This window comes from Pagrus pagrus (assembly GCF_965226575.1).
Source record: "Pagrus pagrus genome assembly, chromosome: 23".
Lineage (NCBI taxonomy): Eukaryota > Metazoa > Chordata > Actinopteri > Spariformes > Sparidae > Pagrus > Pagrus pagrus.
In genome coordinates, this window is record NC_140205.1 from 1,370,444 (window position 1) to 1,393,915 (window position 23,472).

Here is a 23,472-nt window from a genome sequence, read left to right on the forward strand (position 1 = left end):
AGGCGAGAGAGAGAGTAGCTGTTTTATTATGTATTAAAAAATGTAAATGTTAAAACACAAATAATCCTTTCTGTAGAAATGTTGTCGCTGAGACTTCAGCAATAAGAAGAAATATAGAGTTTAAGGACAAATATCAAATAAAAAAGAACAAATATTAATATTTCAGTGTTTTTTTGTGCTTGAATTGGAACAAAATGCTTCTCCGTAACACAAACTGACTGAATTTATCAAGTTCAATTCTATTTATTTATAAAAACCTTAATTACATTGCTATTATTGAGAATAATGCAGCGTACTGTAAGACAGAGCATGACAAGAGATTAACCCGTTTAAAGGACCAAGCCATGATATTTATTTATTTTTACGTTCAAGGAAATTAATTTAAAAAGATAAGAAATAAAACTAAAAGATAAATTCTGTGCTGTAACGACGAGGTCGCTGAGCTCAGTGTTGTAAATTAAAGCGTTCTGAGTGCAGATTTTATCTCAGCAGCAGTTTGGATCGTCGCTGTCTGTGATGCTTCTGCAAGCAAAGAGCAAAAAACATCAAATAAGCAGAAAACAAGCAAACAAAGAGGCATCAGTGAACGTTATCTAACCAGACTGACTGAATGCAGCGTTTCCACATGAGCGGCTGCTGCCATCACTTCTGCATCATCGGCTTTAAGCGCGGCACCGTAGCTGTCGGCCACAGGGCACCGCAGCACCTACACTGATGAGGATGAAGATGATGACACCTCGGGGTGCTGCTGCTGCTGACAGCCAATCAGATATTAAACCTACAGAAGCATCGGTACCGTTAAGGCGTCGTGTTTCATGCAGTTACATAAGATTACAACACCTTCATTCACTGCATTTATTAGAGGTTCATTCCTGAAGCATCGCTGCTGCGTGTCTTCACTGTGATTTACTTCATGACGCTGAAGAAATCTTCTACACATGATGTTTACGTGATGTGTGTTTCTATCCCATTTTATCATGTGTTTTCTGTGACTAACTCGTCCATCACTGGGACAAACATGAGGTTTCTACACAGAGACAGAAAGAAGTTCATGTAGAACATTTACTGAATTTACAAGAAGGAACAAATCAGTCAGAATCAGTCAGAGACAGAGTTTCACACAGTTTATAAAGTGTCTCCAACTCAACAACTCACTAAACTGACACATTTGTTAAGGGAGTCTGGGGACAAAGAAGTAGCCTATACTGATTACTGTTTAGTGTGTTTGTAAAATGTGACATGTTTAGATCAATAAAATGTTTCTTCTTTCATAAATTGAGTGTAAATGGTGAAATCAGTGTAAACAGTGTGTTCAAACAGCTGCTAAATGTTGGCAGGTAAGACTTTAGCACTTTAGACACAGAAGCAGACAGGCTGGTGCAGCCATGCTGCCACAAACTGACACTTTGTACAAGGAAACAAACAACTGACTGTTTTCATTTAATGCTGAATTTACAAGAAGGAGACAATGATTCAGAGTCTGTCAGAGACAGAGTTTCACTACGTTACAAAGTCTGTTTTAACTCAGCAACTCTTAAAATCACCACATTTGTTAAGGGAGTCTGGTGTATTGTGGAGACTGGTTCAGTGGTTGGATCAGGTGAAGCAGGCTGTGCATAATCTGCCTGTTGTTGTAGTTTCTTCTTCGTCTTCTTCTACATGTAGTGTTTATGGTTGAAATGTTAATTTCGTGCTGTAACGTGTTGAAGTGAAGGACGTTGGTGCGCTAGAAGTTTTCTATCCTACGTTAAAGTGTCAGTAAAGCATCTTTTATGCGAAGAAACTTCTTACGTACTGCACCTTTAAAATCCAGATTAATGAAACTGATGTTTTCCTCGTGGAGAGATTAAAAAAGTTAGAAAATGCTATTTTAATAATTTGAGTGAACTGACCCTTTAATACTGGAAGTGGATTCCTGTCCGACCAGACTGAACTCACCTTCTAGTGCTGAAAGTCGGTTAACATGTAAATATGACGATCCGGTTCAGACCGTCTGTCCGACAGAGCCGAGGTCCGTTTGGACTGTTTGACGACACGAGGACGTGAAGACGAAGCAGTTCAGCCGACAGAAACAAAAACAAGACTGACCAGTTAAAGCAGATTAACAGAGCTGTGATTCATCGTGATCATTCAGGTGAGGATCCAGCAGACTCTTTGTTTCTGGCAGCGTGTGTGGTGATAAGCTGTCGCTGCTCAGCGGCTTCACTCCTATTTCAGGCTCAGACTCACTTTACACTTTTACTTATTTCATGTTTCACAGCCCACATGCGTCTCTTATAGCAGCGGAGACTTTAATTAACACTTCAAACAACATTATCACCTCAAAATATGTTCATGTACAACTAGCTGCTATTAGAAAATGTGTTTTTATTAAAACTGCAGCGTTTTATAACATTTGTTCTCCTAAAATATTCACTACTGACAACTTCACACTGCTGCAGCGTATAAAAACACAGTAACTTACCATCATTAAGCAGCTCTCAGCTGCAGGTCTTTAATGTTTGATTAAGGACATTAACACGCGCAAAAACACTGCAGTTACCTTGAAGTGTTTTTATGTAGAAAACAGTAAATTATCTGTAGAGAAATTGAATTGTTATGGCTGTTCACAGTTATACGTTTTTCACGTTATTTTACATTAAAGTTACAGTTTTTATTTTTTATTTTGTTGATTCTTCTGTGCATTTAAAAACAAACGTTCTATAATTAAGATACACTTTTGGGCTTTAATGTTACATGAGATCTTTATTTAATGAAGGAAATTTACCTAAAACACTGAAATTGACTTAAAATATGACCGAACACTGTAACAATGAAACCAAATCAAATGTTCAGGCTTAAAATCACATAAAGGTGTTTTTCTTTGTGAAAACTTGCCAATTATAAAAACGTAATGTAAAACTACAGAATCAAAATAAAAGTAACTGTCATAAATGTTTTCTAAATAAACATGGATGTAAAAGTTTAATCTATAAAGTACAAAAAAAAACATTTATTTTACTTAATTTATGCTACCGATTTAAGATGTTATTTTAATTATTTGTAATTTAGTGGATTCTTTCATATATTTAAAAAAAACAGGAAGTCTGTAAAATACTGTGAAACCACAAACTTCCGTAATTATAGAAACTGTCACAGTTTCATCAATTAAATAAAGAATGAACACTTGTGAAATGTTGATACATTTGCAGAAAAAAAGTCAATTTTCTGTAAAAAAAAAAATAAACAAAAGAAAATGTTATGGCTTTTCACAGTTACAGATATTTCATGTTAATTTACATTAGATATGCACATTTTTGGGAACTTTGTTTGAATGTTCGTGTATTTCAAAAATACAGAAAGAGTCTGTAAAATGACAGTGAAACAGTGGAATTAATTTTTACATTGTAAATTAACAATACATTTTTGTAATTCAGTTTGAATAAAAAAAACAACAGGAAAATACAGAAATATATTTTTTTACAGTGTTTATCATGTTGTGGTAACGTTTCAGTAACACAAAGCATTTGTCAACTTTTTCAGTGTTAAACCACACACACACACGCACACACACACACACACACACACACACACGTGCACGCACACACCGCCCTGCTGCCACAAATACTCACTAGAGCAACAAATGTGGATTAATCCGCCGCTGAAAATAGTCCCAGCAGCTGCTCTGTTTCCTCCTGGATGTTTGATGAGAACGCAGCGAGCAGCTGTTTGAGGAAATAACTGACGACTTCATATTTGTGAGGAGGTTTTAAAGATTTACGTCTTCAGCAGACAGGAAGTCAGACGGTTCTGCAGGACGGATTAACGTGTTGTTGGTTGTGTTTTTGTGGGACTTGTGGAATAATATCAGCATTAATCCTTTCACCGGTGTGTTCAGACGACCTGGTGCGAGGTGCGATGCAGGACAGAGCTGGTCTGGTCGCGCTCAGACGTGGCGCCTCAGACAGAACCAGGAGATCCTGCAGTAAGTCGCAGTAACCGCGGCTGCGTCACCTTCAGCCTCTGTGAGCGTGAGGCAGCAGGTCAGAGAGGCCGGAGCCTCCCTCAGACACGACCACTGAGCTGCAGCCATGACAGACACATGAATCTGGCCCCGGGGCCGGAGCGAGGCCCCTCGGAGGCCTCGCCGTCCACCCTAATTTGCGGTTTGTGGAGGACTGATGTGCAGCGTTCGGCAGGGCTGCGTAATGAATTCACTTTGACCAAAGGTCAAACTGAGGCGGATCTTTTCCAGCTCACAGTCCGTCCTGATGAGCGTCAAACGTCTGGGATCGGACATGAAGCGCCTCGTCTTTGTTGTCTTGTGTAACATCACGTCTCCGGGCCGACTGATCACTGAGGCTGCTGCAGTTTAATATGTGAACATGTATGTTTTTATTACCCATCAGAATCCAGATGTTTCTCTTTCTTTGCATCCAGCCAATTAAATTATGTTTTAAACTGTGTTGGATGAAGTAGCAGTGGTGGAATGTAACTAAGTACATTCACTCGAGTACCGACTTACTTACATACTTGAGTATTTCCATTTCATGTGTCTTTGTACTTCTTCTCTTCCACATTTCACAAGGAATTACTGCACTTTTTACGTCTTTAGATTCATTATTTGACACATTGATGAACAAACTCTTACATGTATTTATGATAAATACAGAATAATAATAACAATAATGTTCTTTTAAATTTGATTTTGTGATGTAGTGTGATGTCACAAAGTCACAGACCCAAAGGCGGGACTACTGACGAGGCGTTCAGGAGCAGTGTTTTCTGTGGGAGAGAGGAGCTTCTGTTGGTCCAAACTTCCAACCTGCTTCCAAAATGTAGTGGAGTATAAAGTATATATAAGTATAAAGTATCAGAATATGTGAATTGTAAATTGTAGTTAAGTACTTTACCTGAGAAAATGTACTTAGTTACATTCTATCACTTGAGTCGAAGTAAAGGTATCGAGTTAAAATATTACTTTGGTAAAAGTGAAAGTACTCGAGTAAAAGACTTAAAGTATCTGATATTAAATGTACTTGAGTATCGAAAGTACAAGTAAATCATACATTATTATACATGTAGTCTGCAAAGTAACTTGTAACTAAAATGATTAAAAAAATATATAGTGGAGTAAAAATATCTGCCTCCAAATGAAGTGCAGTGGAAGTATAGAGGTGCAGACAATGTACCTCAAACTTGTAGTGAAGTACAGTACTTGAGTAAATATACTTAGTTACATTCCATCACTACAGAACGGTCCCGCCCAGCGTCACGTCTGCATCAGCGCTGACACACATCTGTGACCAGCCTCCGCAGCAGTGTGCCGGAGGCTTTATTGGACGGCGTGTCGTTAACGGTGGCCGACCGATGAAACTCAATCAAGCAAGGCGCGCCGCGATTGGCCCGCCGGAGGCACGTGACCCCGCCTCCTGTGTGTGTGAGCTGGCTGTGCTGTGACACCAACAGCAGCTCCGCTCTGATTACTACAAACACACACTCGCATATTGTCTATTTATATCTGGGGTTAGACGTGGTGAATATTATTACTGAGCAATCAAATCTGTGCGTTCATGCTCGGCTGATGTGGCACATGGAGCCGAACGTGCCAGTCAGCCGAAAAAATTAAATAAAAACAGAGTTACATGACGCAGTTGTGCCACCTCGTCTGTGGATAATCAAACAGGATTTTCCCTCTTAAAGCCTAAAAATAGCTGCTGAATTGAGGGAGCGGGTCCATTACTGTCCGTCCTGTCAGACAGATGGAGGGTTCAGACCCAGAGCCATCGAACCAGCACTCACTGCTCCACATCATCATCATCATCATCATCATCATCATCATACCAGAGCAGCAGACACTCAGCTGGCATCTAAATACATGTATCTGTAATCAAAGCAGAAGCAGTGATTCTAGTTTGATACATGTAAAAATATGTATCTGTTATTTTTACTGAAGTCAGCAGCGACTCTCCAGAAGGGATTCTTCTGACATCACTCATCATTTCGGCCATTTTTCAGGCAAGTTTTATTCCTTTCGAAGGCAGAAGGGCATGTTTTCTCCACTCGAGGGGCTTTTAATCATGTTTTCTCCACTAGCAGGGCACCGGAGAGGGCACGTCATCTCTGTTTTCTCCACTCGATAGATAGAGAAGGCGTTTTAATCTCAAAAACGACCGATTAACTGAGCTTGAATCATTACTCTGCTCGCTCTAAATATAAAAAAGGGTATGAAGTGTTTATGTAAAGCAGTCTTCTCTCCTGCGTGTAGTTAGCTGTTATCTAATCTATGCTACGGTTACTGAGAGGCACGACTCTGTGATTTGGTCACTTCGGTGATGTAACTGCTGCAAACGGCTGCAGAACCCGGCCTTCATGCGAGCGACTGGCAGCAGCGCGTTGCTGTCGGATAAAACGGGTTCATGTCTCCTCTGTGACTCTGTTGAACGTCTCTGTAGCAGACAGTCTCTCCGCACTTCGTCTCCATCACACTTCCCTCTCGGTGAAGACGAGGGTGTGAAGTCGTGGGCCGAGTCGGCGCCGAATGTTCTTTCATTCATCTCAGATGGGTTAGAAACAGAAAATCAGGGAGAGAGATGGGAGCAGAAGCATCACAGGGACAGTTTACAAACCTCCTGAGAGCTCGTGTTCAGCTTTTTAAAGAGTCTCTCAGTCAAAACAGAGGACAGAAGCAGTGTGGGATCATGGGATTTGTTGTCCTCGTTGTTAAACAACCACTGCTGATGGAAATCTGTCTGACATGACTCAGACGTGGTCGAGTTTTAAAGTTTCATTCACGTTATGTTTCGACTCTCTCCTGGACGTTATAGCGACAGGTGAGCAAATAAATCACCGTTACCTCGAGGAAACCTGTGGATTTGTCCGGTTTTCTCTGGGATAACACAAGTACACAACTCAGCAACATATAGAACAAAGATCCGGCCGTTTTTAGACATTTAATGCAGAATTATATCTTCTGTCTTTGAGCAAAGGCGTCTGCTTCACTGAGAAGGATACTGTGTTCACGCTCTCCACTGGCAGGGCAGGTTTTCTACCGGTGGATCAGCCGTCTCCTGCTCGTTTAGCAAACCATCCAGCCTGACCTCGAGCTGACTTCCTCCTTTGCTACTGTAATAATCACTACGGCCTGAAAAGAAACACGAATATGAGTCGTAATAAGCTGCTTTCCCCGTCGACCTAAATGGTCGTTTATCTGATGACGGCGGGCCGGAGCTTGGCATTAGTGTGAGCACATTAGTACATTAGCATTAGCTTGCACAGCCTCACAGAGCCTTTAACATGGCCGCAGACTGCTTGTCTTGTGATATGTGACACTGAGTGACTGGAAGCCAACGTGAAATGAGAAGAGAAGTTGGTTGGCTCAGATTTGGGCCGACCCACATTGATCTGAACATCTGGACACTAGAAACATCACATGAAATGATGTATTTTCATTCAGATGGTCACATTCCTGTTTACCACCTTGAACTGTTTGCAGAAAAGTTCGTCCGCTGTTTAAAATCGGACATGATGTAAATCCACAGCAGGTTTTTGAACTGATTCATTGATGAAGCTCCTTAAAACGGTCAAAACATCTGTGATCATCGTTTCAGCACCGACATGCATCTCAGCAGCCAGCACTGATGTTTCTGTAACTACGTGTGCGTCACACTGTCGATGGCCTTTTCTCCAGCGCCTGTCACTGTCACATGTCCCATGATTCCCTTCCATGCAAAATACAGCCAGGCCGTCCCTGGATTAAATAGTTTGGGTGTGAAAACAGATTTGGATACGGTCAATTTATGCAACCACATTTGAGTGTGTGTGTGTGTGTGAGGTCTGAAATGTGTGCAGATCCTTTTAAAAACTGCAGTCGTATTTGTGTAATGGTTGCAAAAACACTTTGGCTCAAGTTAAGTCGCGCGGGCTGCGGCGCTGTGCCGGCTGATGCTGGGACCCGTCCTGCTCGGATTTACGGTGTCTGTTATTAAGTACATAATGCCGAGCGCGCTACGTGATCCGCCAGCCATCTTCCCAGCCAGAGGTCAGGGAGGGTTCCTGCTGAAAAACAGATCCGACAGCCACACCTCTTCAGTCAGCACGGTTTATTTTAGGGCTCCAACATGTCTGTTAATTCCAATACTTCTTTTTTTATATGAAAGCTGCAGATAGACGGATTATATTCAACATTTACCAAGTTCAGAATCGTTCCTGTGACTGTTTGTATGATGCTGCGGTGCTTTACTGTCCACTGATGAAACATGTTGTCACTTCTGGTACCTCGTGTAAAGTCCTCATCTATTTAACTTCATTTTTTCTGTAATCTAATGTTTGACAATTAAAGAAAAGAAAGACTTCATTATAAATGTGTCAATTTAAAAACACTAAGTGTTGATGAACTGATCGAAGTGTTGCAGACGTACAGAAGTGACAAATGATACTTTACTGTCAAATAATGAAAAATATCGTCACCTCTGGTACCACATCTAGGGCCCTTCACACACACACACACACACACGCACACGCACACACACACACACACACACACACACACACATATATATACACACACACACTTTTAATCCAGTGCTGTGTTAAAAGCAACGTTTTGTTTAATGTCTGAACTGTTGTGTGGAAACATCCACATGGTCAGTACATGAAATATAGGATTACAGCTGTTTATCACAGAGAATAATGTGACAATAAACAGCTGTAACTTGCTTAGAAAAGATCAGGTGAAGATAAAAATGTATATGGAAGTAAAAAACATCCAAATTCATCTTTAATAAAAAAATATAACGTAAACTTCCCGAGGTTCTCGTCTGAGCTCACAGCAACGAAACACCAAATTCTGACCGACGTCCTGATAAATTCATCCACTTTCAGACAAAATAAATATAAAACTGAGACTTTAAATGATCCAGACTGAAACTTGAGCTTCTCCTGAACTAAATGATGTGTGACACCTGATGCTGACCGACTGAGAGCGTTTAATAAAACTCTGAGTCACACTGGACCGAGAACTGATCGCAGCCGATGACCTTCAGCAGCCGCTCTCATTACTATTGTGGCGATGAACACGCGAGCTGGAGGAGAGTCGAGGTCAGAAGCGCTTATTGTGAAAAACTCAAACGGTAACCACGGCAACCGCGCATAAATCCAAATGAGTGGCGGAACGAAAACAAAAACACGAAATCTCTCGTTTCTGAGCGAACGGCAGAGAGAAGAAGAAGAAAGAAAGAGAGAGAGAGAGAAAACAGCCTCCAGGTTAGCGTGATGTTTCACAACTCCAGCAGTGAATCATCCAAACCTAACACACACACACACACACACACACACACACACACACACGCACACACACACACACACACACACACTGCTTTTCTCTGTGCATATATTCCCACTGTGCAACACCAGACATGCAGGACACCTCTTCATCTTCAGCTCCATCCCGCCTGCGCTGACAACAACACACACACATGATCTCAAAGGTTGAAGACGTACGGAGTCCCAGAAAGGACAAAGGTCAAACAAGACAAACATATGAATGATGAAGGAGAGAATGAAACCTGCTGATGTTCAAACACTGTGTTCAAAGTCAGACTCAAAGACAACAGAGACATTTTAAAAAAACGCTGCATGTTGGTAAAACTGATCGAAGGGTTGTAGAAGTACAGAGACAGAAGAGACAAGAGACACATTACAGTTGGACACTTTACTGTCCAGTCATGAACGTGTCGCTCTCCATGTAGGACATCGTGTATTTCATTTCATTTTCTCTGTAATCTAATCTGCATATATTCCCACTGTGTAACACCAGACATGCAGGACACGTCTTCAGCTTTAGCTCCATCATGCCTGCACTGAACCAACAACACACACACACACACACACACACACACACACACACACACACACACACACACATACATATATACAGAGTATTTAATCTGCTTTGCATCGTTAAACACACGACACACTCATGCTTAAAATAGTCCAGAGGGGAATGAGACTGCTGGAGCGAGAGAGAGCGTCCAAATGTCACTGTTTTCATCTTAATGTAAAATTACGTCTGCAGAGGTCAGGCTGTGTGTGTGTGTGTGTGTGTGTGTGTGTGTGTGTGTGTCTTAATCTGAAATCTAAAGCTTCCTATAGCGTTTCCTCAAACCGAGCTCATCCTGTTCTCGAGGGTTTTCATAATAAAATGACTTCCTGGACGGACAGAAAAAGAAAACGTCTTGATCATACAAACATTTTAAGGACATTAGAGGAGACAACAACACATGAAGTAAACAAACAGAGCATCATCTCTCCTCTGAGACAGGAAGGAGTGAGCCTCCCCCACAACAGAGGAGCAGCATCTGGAGAAATACTGCAGCACCACCTAGTGGACGGTCCTGAGAATGACCAGAGCGTCTGAAGATATTACAGAGATGTGTTTTAATATGAGTTACTATCAACACAGAACAATTTACAGGAAGAGACGGACTAAAAACAGTTAGTGAAAAATAAACATTTCACTATTTTGGACATACAAAGATAGGTGTTTATGTAAAAGTGTCTCTGTAGACAGTGCAAAGGAATAAATACTGCACAGGTAATGTAATGGATTACTTTAAAAACATGACGAGGCTACATGCATGTATACAACACTTTATAGTTGGTAAACTTGTCAAATTTAGCAAACACAGTAAACAGTAACCAATAAAGACTACTTCTTGGACAAAGTCCCCAGACTCCCTTTAAAAAACGTTCAATTTTGAGACTTGTTGAGTTAGAAGAAGCTTTATAAACTTTGTGAAACGCTTTCTACAAAACATGCTTAATTATTTGGGCCTTCTTGTTAATTCGGCAAATTCACACATGAAGTTTTTCTTTCCGTTCTTTGTGAAACGCTGTCTCTGACAAATCCTTCAGCATTTGGGCCTTCTTGTAAATGTATACATTGAGATCACCAGACTCCCTCAACAAATTGCACAATTTTAAGAGGATCGTTGAGTGAGGAGAAACTGAACAAACTTTGTGAAACAGCTCTGACAGACTCTGAATCATTGTCTCCTTGTTGTAAATTCAGCATTAAATGAAAACAGTCAGTTGTTTGTTTCCTTGTAGAAAGTGTCAGTTTGTGGCAGCATGGCTGTACCAGCCTGTCTGCTTCTGTGTCTAAAGTGCTAAAGTCTTACCTGCCAACATTTAGCAGCTGTTTGAACACACTGTTTACACTGATTTCACCATTTACACTCAATTTATGAAAGAAGAAACATGTTATTGATCTAAACATGTCACACATCTTCTCTCGTCGTCAGTTGGTTTGACTTGTTTTCTGTCAGAGAGAACAGACTGAGTGTTTCCAGGCGGAGTGATCGCAGGATAATCGATCATTAAGCCATTCAGAAAAACCCTCGTCAGCGAGGTCACAGGAAGGTGAAGGGATTTGTTTCTGTTATGAATGAAAAGTGAGAATGTGAGCTGAGGTCAGTCACTGACTGAGGGGAGGGCGGACTGTAACTAAGTACTTCACTTGAGTACTTTCATTTTATGTTACTTGATTTATCTCCTTCATTTTATATTAGAGGGAGATATTGGACTTTTTACAGATGATTAATACAAAACAGAATAAACAAATAAATTGTAGATGAAGCTCCTGATCAATGATTGCGAGCAGCTTGGTGCATTCCTCTCTTGACCAATCAGGGTGAGAGGACGCTCTTTTCTTTCTTCTTCCTTGACTTTCTGCAGATTTCATGAGCCACCTTATAATTACAGTTAGACAGTTTTTGCTTGATTCCCTGGCTTTACAAACATTTCCCTTTATTCTCTCCTCCAGGAGACGTTCAGATCATTGTATCAAGCAGACTCTGGTAAAAGTAGAAGTGCTGATTCAGCTTCTTTACTCCAGTAAAAGTAATCGAGTACAGGCTCTGACATGTACTCAGAGTATCAGAGTAAAAAGTCTCCCTCTGAAGGACGTCTGTGGTCAAAGCTAACTGAAGCTCACGTCATATTAATATAATTTAAAGACTATTAAAGTTAAAGGTAGAGTCAGCAGGATTTGTCCCAGCTGTTCCTGAACGCACCACAAAGATAGTTGATAGTTGAGTCTCATTCCCAGGACGTCAAATAGCCACATGTTGGGTTGGTAAAGCGTCCCGAGCAGCAACAAAGAGAGAAAATAAGAAACTCTCTGCAGATACGAGACACTAACACGCCTTTTCTCCCCATTCAGCCTCCCTCTCTGTCTGTTCACGTCTTTTACGTCTTTGTCTCGTCTCGCTGCGTCTGCCGTGCGTGATGTGCTCTGATAGGTCGACATCAGTCTGTGCAGTCCATAAACTACATCACTCTGTCCATGTCTCCTGGCTGTTTTGTCCTCAGGATGGACACGTTCTGTCTCAGTGTGCTGGTCGGTTTGAAGTGAACCAGGATATGATGTTTATTAAAGATCCTCCTGAGTTTCTCAGATGTTCCTGCGACATAGAGGATGATGATGTCTCCTCTCTGTCTGCTCTGGATCTTTTAGAGGTGCAGGAGTCAAAACGAAGACATTTTCAAAAGTTCATATCTCCACTAGTTTTTACTTTCTTGCAACCAGACTTTGGTTCTGTGTATTAATGTAGTTCTGTTGCATCTAAGTTCAAGTTTAAATCTAAGAGCATGTTTATTGTTGAGGCTCGTGGTTCTGAGGCTTCGTCCTGACCGGCCGAAGTCTGATCAGAACCTCCAAAGGATGTGATATGTCTTGTTTCAGTGAAATATCTGCTGAGGGCTTCTTCTGTCGCTGTAGGATCTTAGAAATGGTACAGAGCAGGAAAATATCTGCAGGTTGAGACTGTTTTAACTGAACTTTACAGCTTAAATTCAAAGTATCTGTTTCCACCATCTGTTGGGGAAATAATGTTCGATGTCTGATTGAGTCGTTCGGTTTGGATTTGAGTTTTCAAGCAAGCGCGCTTCAGTAATTCATGATGTTGCACCTGAGGTCGGATAAACTCGGAGACAAAGTTCAGAAAAAGCAGGAAGAAGCCAGAACACGATGACGTGCAGGGACGAGCATGAACGTCCGGACCTCATCACACATCGTCTACAAAAACATAAGAGCGCAGAAACGAGAGAAGCGAGAGGGATTTTATAATCTCACATTGATGGTTACTCCGTGTTTCACGTATACGGTACGCTGTGTTTGAACAGCTGTTCACGTCCTGATTCATCAAGAAGAAATGTGTTATTTATGGTCACCAGATGTTTGAGCTGATCAGAGTGACCTTCAGCTTCAATATGAATCAAAAGCAGGATCACAGATTCTTTGTTTTTTATTATTCTGACAGCGTCGGACATGTTGGCTAATTTCCTCTATCAGAGATCCTTTATTGATTTGTTTGTGAAGAGGGCTCACTCTGGACACATGTTAAACTAATTACACCAAAACTGAGTGTGTTTAAAGTCGAAGACTTGAAGCTGCAAAGAATTTTGTTATTTAAAGATCTTCGTGCCGGAGAGGCGATTTAGAAAAACGTGTATAGAAAAACGTTTTACAATAACGTACGTGACAGCGAGCTGGAGAAGAAGAAAGGTGGAACGTGACAGATGAAAAGACAATCTGAACATTATTGAACACATTTGGGGAGATGAAAATTTTATCCTAAATTGAAATAACTGCAATTATAATTTTAACAGTGTAATATATTTGTTATTTGGACGTGACACGTGTTGTACACATGTGTTTGGTGTCTGGTTGACAGAAACTTTCTTCCTTCTGGTGACGGAGCTGTTCGATCATCGAGTCTCTGCAGAGCGCTCGTGGACCGAACAGACGGACGCCTCGGTGATCCTCACAGTTCACGCTGCTGTTGTCTCGCCTCTGGTGTGAATTTCGGGGTTAGCGAGACGAGATTAAACTCTTCCTTCAAATCTCAGTTTAGTTTTTATTTTGATCTCGACCCCACAGAAGGACAACTCCAGCGCCGGTAGTGACGGGGGAGCCACGCCTGACACGGTTCATGGTTCAGGTGTGGTTACTGGGCGGCAGGGTGAGGGGTCAGAGGTCGCGCTAACACCTCGTGGCCTCCTTGGACGAGGGAAAGTGAAGGAGGAAACTTCTCCTGCCTGCTGGATTTGGCTCTGCAGGCTGCTGCATATGCTGCGCTGGATTACACTGATCCAACTTAATGCCTAAGACCATGCAATCATTCATAACTACAGGAGCTGTTGAGGGCACAGCCATGGATGCTCCCAGCACCATCTGCCGCTGTGGGCAGGATTAACTTCGAGGAAGATGGTGAAAGGTGGGGGTGGGAGGCACATGTAGAGACCCTGAGCTGCCGACCACCAGCAGAAACCACCCGCCGCCAGGAAACATTCACTTTACCGAAAACGTGTCATTCTTCAACTGAATGTGTGACGATGAGTCAAACTCAGGTCTGATTAATGATGGTTTTCACAAGTAAAAAGGCTGATTTAATGCGTACAGACTGTCCTGCTTCATCAGGATTAACGATCCGCAGCCAGCGTAGATGAATGTGAGACAACAACTTTGAATCCAACTGAGAAAAGTTTCACGTTGCTTTGAGTTCATCTGTGCGGGCGTCCAGCGAAGAGGCAAACGCCTCGATCCAAGTGTGCAGTCGAGCCACGCGTCGTTACAAAGCTTTGACTCTTGTGATGCTGTTCACGCAAACATATCACGATAAAACCACATCAGCGAGGTGCAATCAACAAGCTAACAAACTAGCATGTACAAAGTTTTGCCAATAAAGTGTCCGTGTGTTTCAGTAGATTCAAACTCCAACATCTGTCTTCTCTCGTTCCCAAACGTCCACTAGATCCACCTCAGTCACATATTTAGTATAGGAGCTTCTGTGCCCGCCCTCGAGCCTGCAACAGCCAATGAGTGATGGTGTAGACCAGTGACCCACTCTCTCTTCTTGCTCCTCTCTCCTGAGCCAATCACACGCCAGCCTCCAGATGATTGATGCATCATGTAGCCAATGAGAGTTCAGATCCAGTAATATATAGTTTATATCAGTTTTTAAAGCCCTGAACTTGGAAATGATGCAGGTTGATGTAGTTTCCTGTGTTTTGTCTGTTTGTGCAGCTCAGCTCTTGTTTCTGACTCTTGTATCTGCTCACAGTTAGTGTGAAGAAGGAAATAAAGAGCTGTAATGAGTTAATGCTGCTGTTACTCTCAGGCAGGACGACTCTGAGGACACAACAGGACAGTTTTTAACCAGGCGCCTGAATATTTCCTCAGAAAAACATGTGTTAAGTGTCGTTTTCAGTGATATTGTTATTAAATTTGAACTTGGACCATGTAAGACGACATGATGTGGACATAATGTCTTTTCCAGCAGTAGAAGCAGTCAGAGCTTCTGACTGTTTGGGGTAAAAATTCAGCTCATAACCTTTCAGAAGAGCCCAAAATCATGTCTGTACTCCAAATGGTTCAGCGACAGCTTTGGATTTACTTTAGGATGATTTACACGACTTTCCAGGTTTGATATGCGGTCGGCCATTTTTTATGCACCCTGCCCTCTGAGATGAGACGAACACTAAAATCTCTTCCCGTCTCTGCTTGTGTCTGTCTCCACAGAGAGTTGAAGCCCTGCCCTCCAACCATCAGGAGTCGATCGGCCCGCAGGAATCCCCTCCGCCAGGACACACTCACCAAAAACTGCTGCTGCACTTCGATAAAAATCAACATCCACCACCCTTTTTTGGAACTCTGTGCCTTCAACCAAAAATTCACCAGTGATACTTCTGAAGATTTTCTTTTTCTTTCTTTGAGTTTTTTTGCTTTGTGTTGTTGTTTTTCTTTCGAGCAGGACTCTGAGGATAATCTGCCTGATGTCGGAGGGCCTGGGATCGATCTGCCGCTCTCACACTTTGTCTCTCTGGAGAAACAAAAAAAACAAAACAATCCAAACGAACCAGGACATGCAAATTTTGACAATTTTAACGTCCTAACGTATTCATTTTTTTTTCTACAAATTGTGTCAGTGATTTACTTCATATCAGAAGAAATCCCTCGCTGTGCAATATCAGTCCATATTTATGTGAAGTTGTCGTGTGGATGTAGACTTCGGACAGACTTTTTGGTTTATTTTTGTAACGATGTTTTCCTGATTTCTATTTTTCTAAAATGACGACGGTGTAAAGAGAGACGAGGGGAGGAAAAAAAATCATCAGAACACATTTTAAGGGAGAGAGGACGTTTGGTTGATGCTGTAGACGATCCGTCCCAGTTTAGTTTTCCTCGATACGTCCCCTCCTGCTCTGACCAGGGCCAAAGCCATAGCCTATCTCAGATAACATGCACCGGGCGTTTTAAACACACTAGTGTCCCGAACAGCAAGATGCATTCAGGGTCTCACAGTCTGGGGCCGACACCACAGGCTCCTCGCGTCAGCTCATCTTAGCTGTTGGATTTTTTGAGTGATGTTTTGGTTTCTACTGTTTGTTCAGGGGCTTGAATCTGAAGTATTTAGTATTATCTACCTTTGTGTGGCCTGTTCTTCTTGCTGTTATTTTGTACTTCCTCCTACATATCAATCAAGCAACTATAAGTGGCATGAGTATGTGTGTACGTGAGAAAAGACGAATGCGTGAGTTCGCCAGAATGGGAGATAAAGTACTGTAAATTCTCAAATACAAAGCTGAACGAAGGTCGGTTCTCCTGGGATGGCCGGGTTTGAAATGAAGGACGACGTTACCAGATGTAGGAAACGACGATCGATTGGTTGGTTAGATGATGTGAACCAGGTGGTCGCGTCTCATAGGAGCTCCTGTAATTAGTTTCTGGGCCGTAAATACCGTTCACGTCAACGTCCAAGTCATAACGGTTTCCACTGTCTTCATAAAGCACAATGTGGAGGCTGAAGTATAATTAATCCCAAATCCTGCCGAGGCTGGATGTCCCGACGTCTCGTCAAAAACATCCAGGTTTTGTCGCCACAACAAAAATAAATATCTTCTTTTTATTGCGACAATCATGGCTGAGATGTCCCAGTGTCTTGTGACAAACATTAAGTTTTATCAAGACAAACACGCCGAAGATGTCCCAACTTCTAGTCCAGGTTTGCCGTAACAAACTCAGCTGGAGACGTCCGGACATCTTGCCCCAAAAAATCATCCTTTTGTTGCTACAGTCATGGCTGAAGAGGCTGGGACCTTGTTAAAAATACTCAGTTTTGTCATGACAAACACGCCTGGAGATCTTTTGCTGTCTTGCCAAAATTAACTTTTTGTTCCCACTAATACGGCTGCAGATGTCCCAACTTCACGTCAAAAATATCCAGTTTTTGTCCCTGAAAGCTGCGCTGGAGACGTCCGGACATCTCGCCCAAAAAGAAATCAGCTTTGTGTTGCTACAAAGAGTCACGAGGTCAAACAAAGAACGATGATATCCATGAGTTCAGTCACCTGCTTTATACGTTTGTAAAACCAAAACTGAACCATTAAATAAATTACGTTTTTTAAATGTTTTTTAATTTCTACATTTATTTTTATATCTGGTCCTAAGTTAAAGGCTCATCTGTCGCCTGTTTGTTCAAAGTCATTAAATCAAAAACTGAAGGTTGTGAGTGAAACTTAGAGCACAAAGTCTTCAATCACTCGACGAAAATCTCTCTCACACCACGACGTGAGCGCAGCGTCGGCCCCTCCGATGACTTCATGCTGGATTTGTGCCTTGTTAGCGGATGTTAGGTCGCTCGTAGGTTAGCTAACGGTAGATCAGGGACACTAATGTTACACCCGTGAGAAATATTCATGATGTAGACACAGATAAGAAGGAAGCTTTCATTGACGACAACAACAAGGAGACTTCTGACCGACGTACCGTCACATTTATCTTAAAAAACAGAGGATTTACTTTTTGGCAGCTGTTGGAGAATTTACAGTACTTCCTGTTTTATTGTTTCAATCCTGTTTTCTGCGGTTGTGAATTGTGTTCTGTGTATCCTCGAAGCTGCTATCCCTGTACTGTGTAGATCGGAGATGTCCAGCCTTATCCCTGAAGTCCTACAAGCATCCTCCATTAGCTCTCATACAGCGCACACACACACACACACACACACACACTTTCTGTTTGAAGGTCCATCATCTGTGGTTCTGCTTCAGTTTGGGCCTCTCAGAGAATCGTCGTCTTTACGGTCGAGAATTGTTTTCATCCGTTAACCGATCGAAGGCGGCACTGCGGCGGAGACGTTGCTGCGTGTGAACATGTGAGAATCAAGTCTGCGACAGTCAAACAGAAATAACTGCGTTCTGATGACGTGCGGCACAATAGTGGGAATTGATCAGCAGGGTCGCCATCTTTCATTTGTTGAAGGAAAAGAGTAAAAATCTACTTTATTTATTCTGTATTTATTCAACTTAACATATTTTTCATGCCTTCAGCAGGACAGTGAGTCTTAAAGGAACAGTTCACAGTGGAAATGTCCGGAGGTCTCGTCAAAAAAAGCACTTTTTTGTTGCCACCAACGCAGCTGGACATCGACCGATATCTCCTTATAAATGTCCAGTTCTGTCACGTTTGCAAATATCTTGTTTTGGCTTAAAGAACCTGATTCGGTCGCGACAGTCACGTCTGGAAATGTCCCGACTTTTCGTCAAAGATATCCAGTTTTTGTCCCCACCAACGCAGCTGGAGACGTCCCGAGGTCTTGTTAAGGACACTCGGCTTCTCCTGACGAAGGCGTCCGGAGAAGTCCTGACCTCCTGCCAAAAATATCCAGCGGTTTAAATCACACACGTGTTGAAACGCAGTCCCGACCCGCGATCACGAGGCCGGGCAGCCTGTAAATCAGTAATGTGAACGTGAAACCGTCAGGTGTAAAGACTGTGACTCCATCAGAGGCACAAACTGAAGCTCGCCGTCCACAGACTCATTTTGTTTCGATCAAATCCACATTTTTGCATCATTTCTGACATTTTTGATTATTATCTTACAAGTGGCTGTACGAGTACCTACCTGCAAAGTGTAACTGTCTGTTAAATGCATGGTTGGGAGTGAATACAGCCCTACATTCATATCCATGGAGGGATGTTGTGTTCTGCCAACAGTAGTGGAGGTAGTTTCCTTCTGTGTGGAGTCAGTCCGTACTCTTTGCTGCCTGTGAGTGTGAATCACCCGTGAAGCTGCCTCCGTCCATCGAGTACCTTTAACTGACACCGTGTCCCCAAAACAACGCTGCCAAATTGGTCTGAAAAAGCCAAAATATTTTCTGACGTTCTCTGTGTATAAGTGGTTTAAGTGTATCACATGTTAAACCTCATCCCGTTAATGTTACATTGTGTTTTTAACAAAAAGAATCCTGTTTGTTAAACTGTTGATAATATATGCAGAAGAGTTATGAAATAAACTGAAACAAACTCAGATGTGTCTCCTGGCTGGTGACGGAGGAGACGTGATGGAGGTGATGGTGCTGTTCACCATTGATAGCATGTAACTACGTCTATCTACTCAAGTACTGTACTTAAGTTACATTAGAGTACTTTTAAATGAATCTGTGTTACGGGCAGATGTAGGTCACCCCTGGAGGACTCTGTAGGTTTAAAGATCAAGAAACGACAGAACAAGAGTTCAAAACAAAAGAATGAAAACTGTCAAACACCTGATGACTTTGTTTCCATATCCGCTTAAAATGTCCAGTGTTGTCTCACCTGTCCTGTTTTAGCTTTAAACTCCTGCTTTGGTCGCCACAAAGAAACAGCAATTGTCATTTTGTTGCAAAGAAACACGTCTGGAGGTGTCTCACCAGAAAAATCTAGTTTTTGTTGCCACAACAGTTGGAGAAGTCTCAGTGTCTGGTTGAAAATATCCAGCTTTTTGTCCTGTCAGTGTCAAACACGCTGGAGAAAAAACAAAGTCTTGACAAAAACACAACACAAGACGTCTCAACTTCTCTGCAAAAATATCCACAAACGCGACTGGAAATTGTCCCGATATCTCCTTCAACATGTCGAGAGGTGTCACGCTCACAAATGTCCTGTTTTGGCTTAAAATTCCTGCTTGTGTCGCCACAAAAAAACTGCCAGCTGTCAGGAAAAACATTGTTTCTGTCGTGAATACGTAAAGAACGAGAAACAACAGACAAGATGATCAAACACAAATACAATAAATAAAAAGTGTAGCAGACGGACAGAAAGAAATGATATTTACATAAAGCAAAAGAAACAATCACTTGATGACTTTGTTTACATATTTGAAAAAGAGTGAGAAGAAGAATAAATGTATTTAATCCCACTTTACTCTAATTAATTGTCCTAAACTAAGGAAACGTACCATTTATCTTTGTCATACAAAACTATAAGTTCATTCATTCATTACTGGGCAGGTAGCAGATGATTTTCTGCAGTCCTGCAGTTTGGTGTGTGGACACGACACGACTCGTCTTCGGCTCTTTGGTGAGTTTTCTCTCCTTATTCTCACATCGTCTTCAGTCAGTGGAGATCTGTCTCCTCCTCTCATCACATTATTCCTCCCCAAAACTACAGAGTGCTCCTTTAATGTGAATACTTTTACGTCCTGGTCCACCTGCGATCGTCAGATATCACAGCACTTATCTGAAAAGAGGTGCATTCAGACGTGTGGTCACAACCGGAACAATGAAATCACCTCCCTCCAGGTGAGATTTACTTGCTCGGCTTGGCTTCATTCCTTTGTTGCATTTAAAGCAGCTACAATCAATGTTTTTACGATAAATCGTATGAGAAGTGAACGTACAGAGAATAATATATAATATACTGATGAATGATATCTAGAAGCGATTACATTTAGCCTGAAATCTTGATGTCTTCCCTTTGAACTAGTCACATCACATTATAACAGCTGACTGAAGGTTCACTGTGGAAGTCGTCTCAGTGTGAAAGTGTCAGATTTGATCCACTAGGTGGCGTCAGAGGATCATTCAGGTCTGGAGACTCACAACACTCCTGCAGAAATACAACCTGCCTCTCAAACTCATTTACCTTAAATTAATAACCACAGGTTTGTTTACAGACAGTCACCACACTGGCCGAGCCCGTTCAGCTGCAGTGAGATATAAAGTTTATAGCATGTTCTGTTTTGCAAACAATCAGAATTAAATATTAAAAACTTGCTTGTAGCCTCTGCTGGTTGAAGACGTGTGTGTAGCTCTGCACTGTAGCTCATCGTTGGCATGTGAAGGCCAGTAGAAGGTCACTGCAGCGACACCGGACCAATTAAATAAAGTCCACGGCTCATACAGATGTCTTCATGGCGACTTATTTCCTCTCTCTGTTTCTCTGCAGACACCGGGAAGACTACAACAAAAATAAGAGACATAAAAGTGTCCGTTAACCAGCCGGGAGCACGTTAGCATGACTGAAGAAAAATAAAACAACATAAGATGCATCATTAACGTCCAGACAAAGGAACATTAACAACATTATACATTAAACATAAAGACACCACGTGTCGAACATTGTTAGTCTGGAGTCGTTTGTTCCTCACAGCCATGTTGTTCTGACCCACAATGCTGCTGACATGACCTCACGTACAACGTCACACTCCCACATTTCTACAGGACGGTATGTTTTAAACAAACATCTTTAAGTTACACATTTCTTATCAACCTCTTACTGACTGTATGAACTCATGATTGTGACCTTGTGACAGACACACACAATAAACAGTCGATGACACTGAGCAGGAGCGTCACCAGCAGGACGTTAACACACCGCAGCTGGAGGCGCTAACTGACTTCCGCGTGCACTCCCGCCTTGCCGCGCTTAAATTCAAAGCAACCAATGACAGAGCGGGAACAGCGCAGCTAATTTGCATCCAGTGTCTAAAAAAGCAGCCTGCTCTCAGGGAGACTTCACCCAGGACCTGACCCTCTGCATCATGCCTGAACCAGCGAAGTCTGCGCCCAAGAAGGGCTCCAAGAAGGCCGTGACCAAGTCTGCCGCTAAAGGAGGCAAGAAGAGGAGGAAGAGCAGGAAGGAGAGCTACGCCATCTACGTCTACAAGGTGCTGAAGCAGGTCCACCCCGACACCGGCATCTCCTCCAAGGCTATGGGCATCATGAACTCCTTCGTGAGCGACATCTTCGAGCGCATCGCCGGTGAAGCCTCCCGTCTGGCCCACTACAACAAGCGCTCCACCATCTCCTCCAGGGAGATCCAGACCGCCGTCCGCCTGCTGCTGCCCGGGGAGCTGGCCAAGCACGCCGTGTCTGAGGGCACCAAGGCCGTGACCAAGTACACCAGCTCCAAGTAAACAGCGCTGCTGTTCACCCAACACAACGGCTCTTTTAAGAGCCACTCACCGCTTCAAATCAGAGCTTTTACCCTGCTGGAGTGATGGAGCAGTTACACCCTTCATATTAACTTCAGGGAAGTTGGTTTTAAGTTGGTTAAACAGACACCAACAAGCCACTCACACATTTCAAATGCACCCGTATTACAGACTTTACAGTAAACACACGGAGAAGACGGCTACGGCGTGTACCGACTTCCTGTTTTCAAAATAAAAATGTGGGATATTTAAAGCAGAGATACTGTGTTTAAAGCTATTGAGCTAACATGCTAATATTTACATATACACATTAATAAATATTTACAGATGTAAAATGTAAAAACGAGGTGTATCTCATGCAGCCAGTAAAAGAACATGATGCAACAGTAGTAGGTCTCCAATGGTTTAATTGGAGCATAAACATGTCCCTTGTTTCTATTGGCAGAAGGGACATTTCCAGGTTTTGTCCTTGTCCATGGACAGACATGAGCCATGGAACCACTGGTCGCAGTCATCACATTGGATCTGTTTCGTTGGAAACAAATAATGTATTTTATTATTTTAATTTTTTTTTTTTTTAAGATATCTTTATTACTTTTTCAGTTTATACAGGAAAAGCTTTGTATAAAAGCATAAAAGCACCTTATACTACACACAACGTGGTAAACAAACAAACAAAAACCCACATGGTGAAAGAAAGAAAAAAAAAAAAACAGGAAAACCTGTAAAAAAGATATTCAAAGAAGATTAATATGAAGTACAGACATGTGAGGAAGAAAACCAAAAAAAAGACCAAATCAAAGCCAAACCATACAACAACATTAAAAGCTCATTTGTTCGTCAGTTAAAGGGATACGTAAGCAGATATCCAGGTATTACAGTGTTACTATGATGTTTGGTTGATTTCACAACTGTGACATCTGAACCACCTCAGAGCCCTCTGCGGGAAGCACGGCGCATCACCCTCACCAATAACCAAAGTCTATCTAGCCTGCATCCGACCCCTGTTTGAATACTGCGTCCCCGCCTGGATCTCCCTCACCGACAACCAGATACAACGCCTCCAAGCACCATCAGACAGACACCAAACAATAGCCCCAAGATATTTGAGTACAGCAAACAACCCTGCCCTCCAGAGAAGCATCCAAGAAGCCAAACAAACTGTCAACCAAACCTGTCATTCATCCTCCCGCTGATCCCCCTCTCCACTTTAAAAGTAGCATAGCGCCAGTAGATGG

The 23,472-nt window shown here is 42.2% G+C and overlaps 2 protein-coding genes across 2 annotated transcripts in view; both read left to right on the plus strand.

Annotated features, from left to right (window-relative positions):
* The window catches only part of LOC311252286 (potassium voltage-gated channel subfamily A member 5), a 34,056-nt gene extending 14,708 nt beyond the window's left edge, over positions 1 to 19,348 (plus strand). The window contains exon 2 of the mRNA XM_084345322.1: positions 15,563 to 19,348. The gene's annotated coding sequence lies outside the window, so the exon portion shown is untranslated. The remainder of the gene's footprint in view (positions 1 to 15,562) is intronic.
* Positions 19,349 to 21,832: 2,484 nt separating this feature from the next.
* On the plus strand, positions 21,833 to 22,623 carry LOC311252295 (histone H2B-like). The gene has a single exon (XM_084345338.1). The coding sequence runs from the start codon at positions 21,842 to 21,844 to the stop codon at positions 22,214 to 22,216; it is 375 nt and encodes a 124-aa protein (XP_084201464.1). The 5' UTR covers positions 21,833 to 21,841; the 3' UTR covers positions 22,217 to 22,623.
* Positions 22,624 to 23,472: the final 849 nt, after the last annotated feature.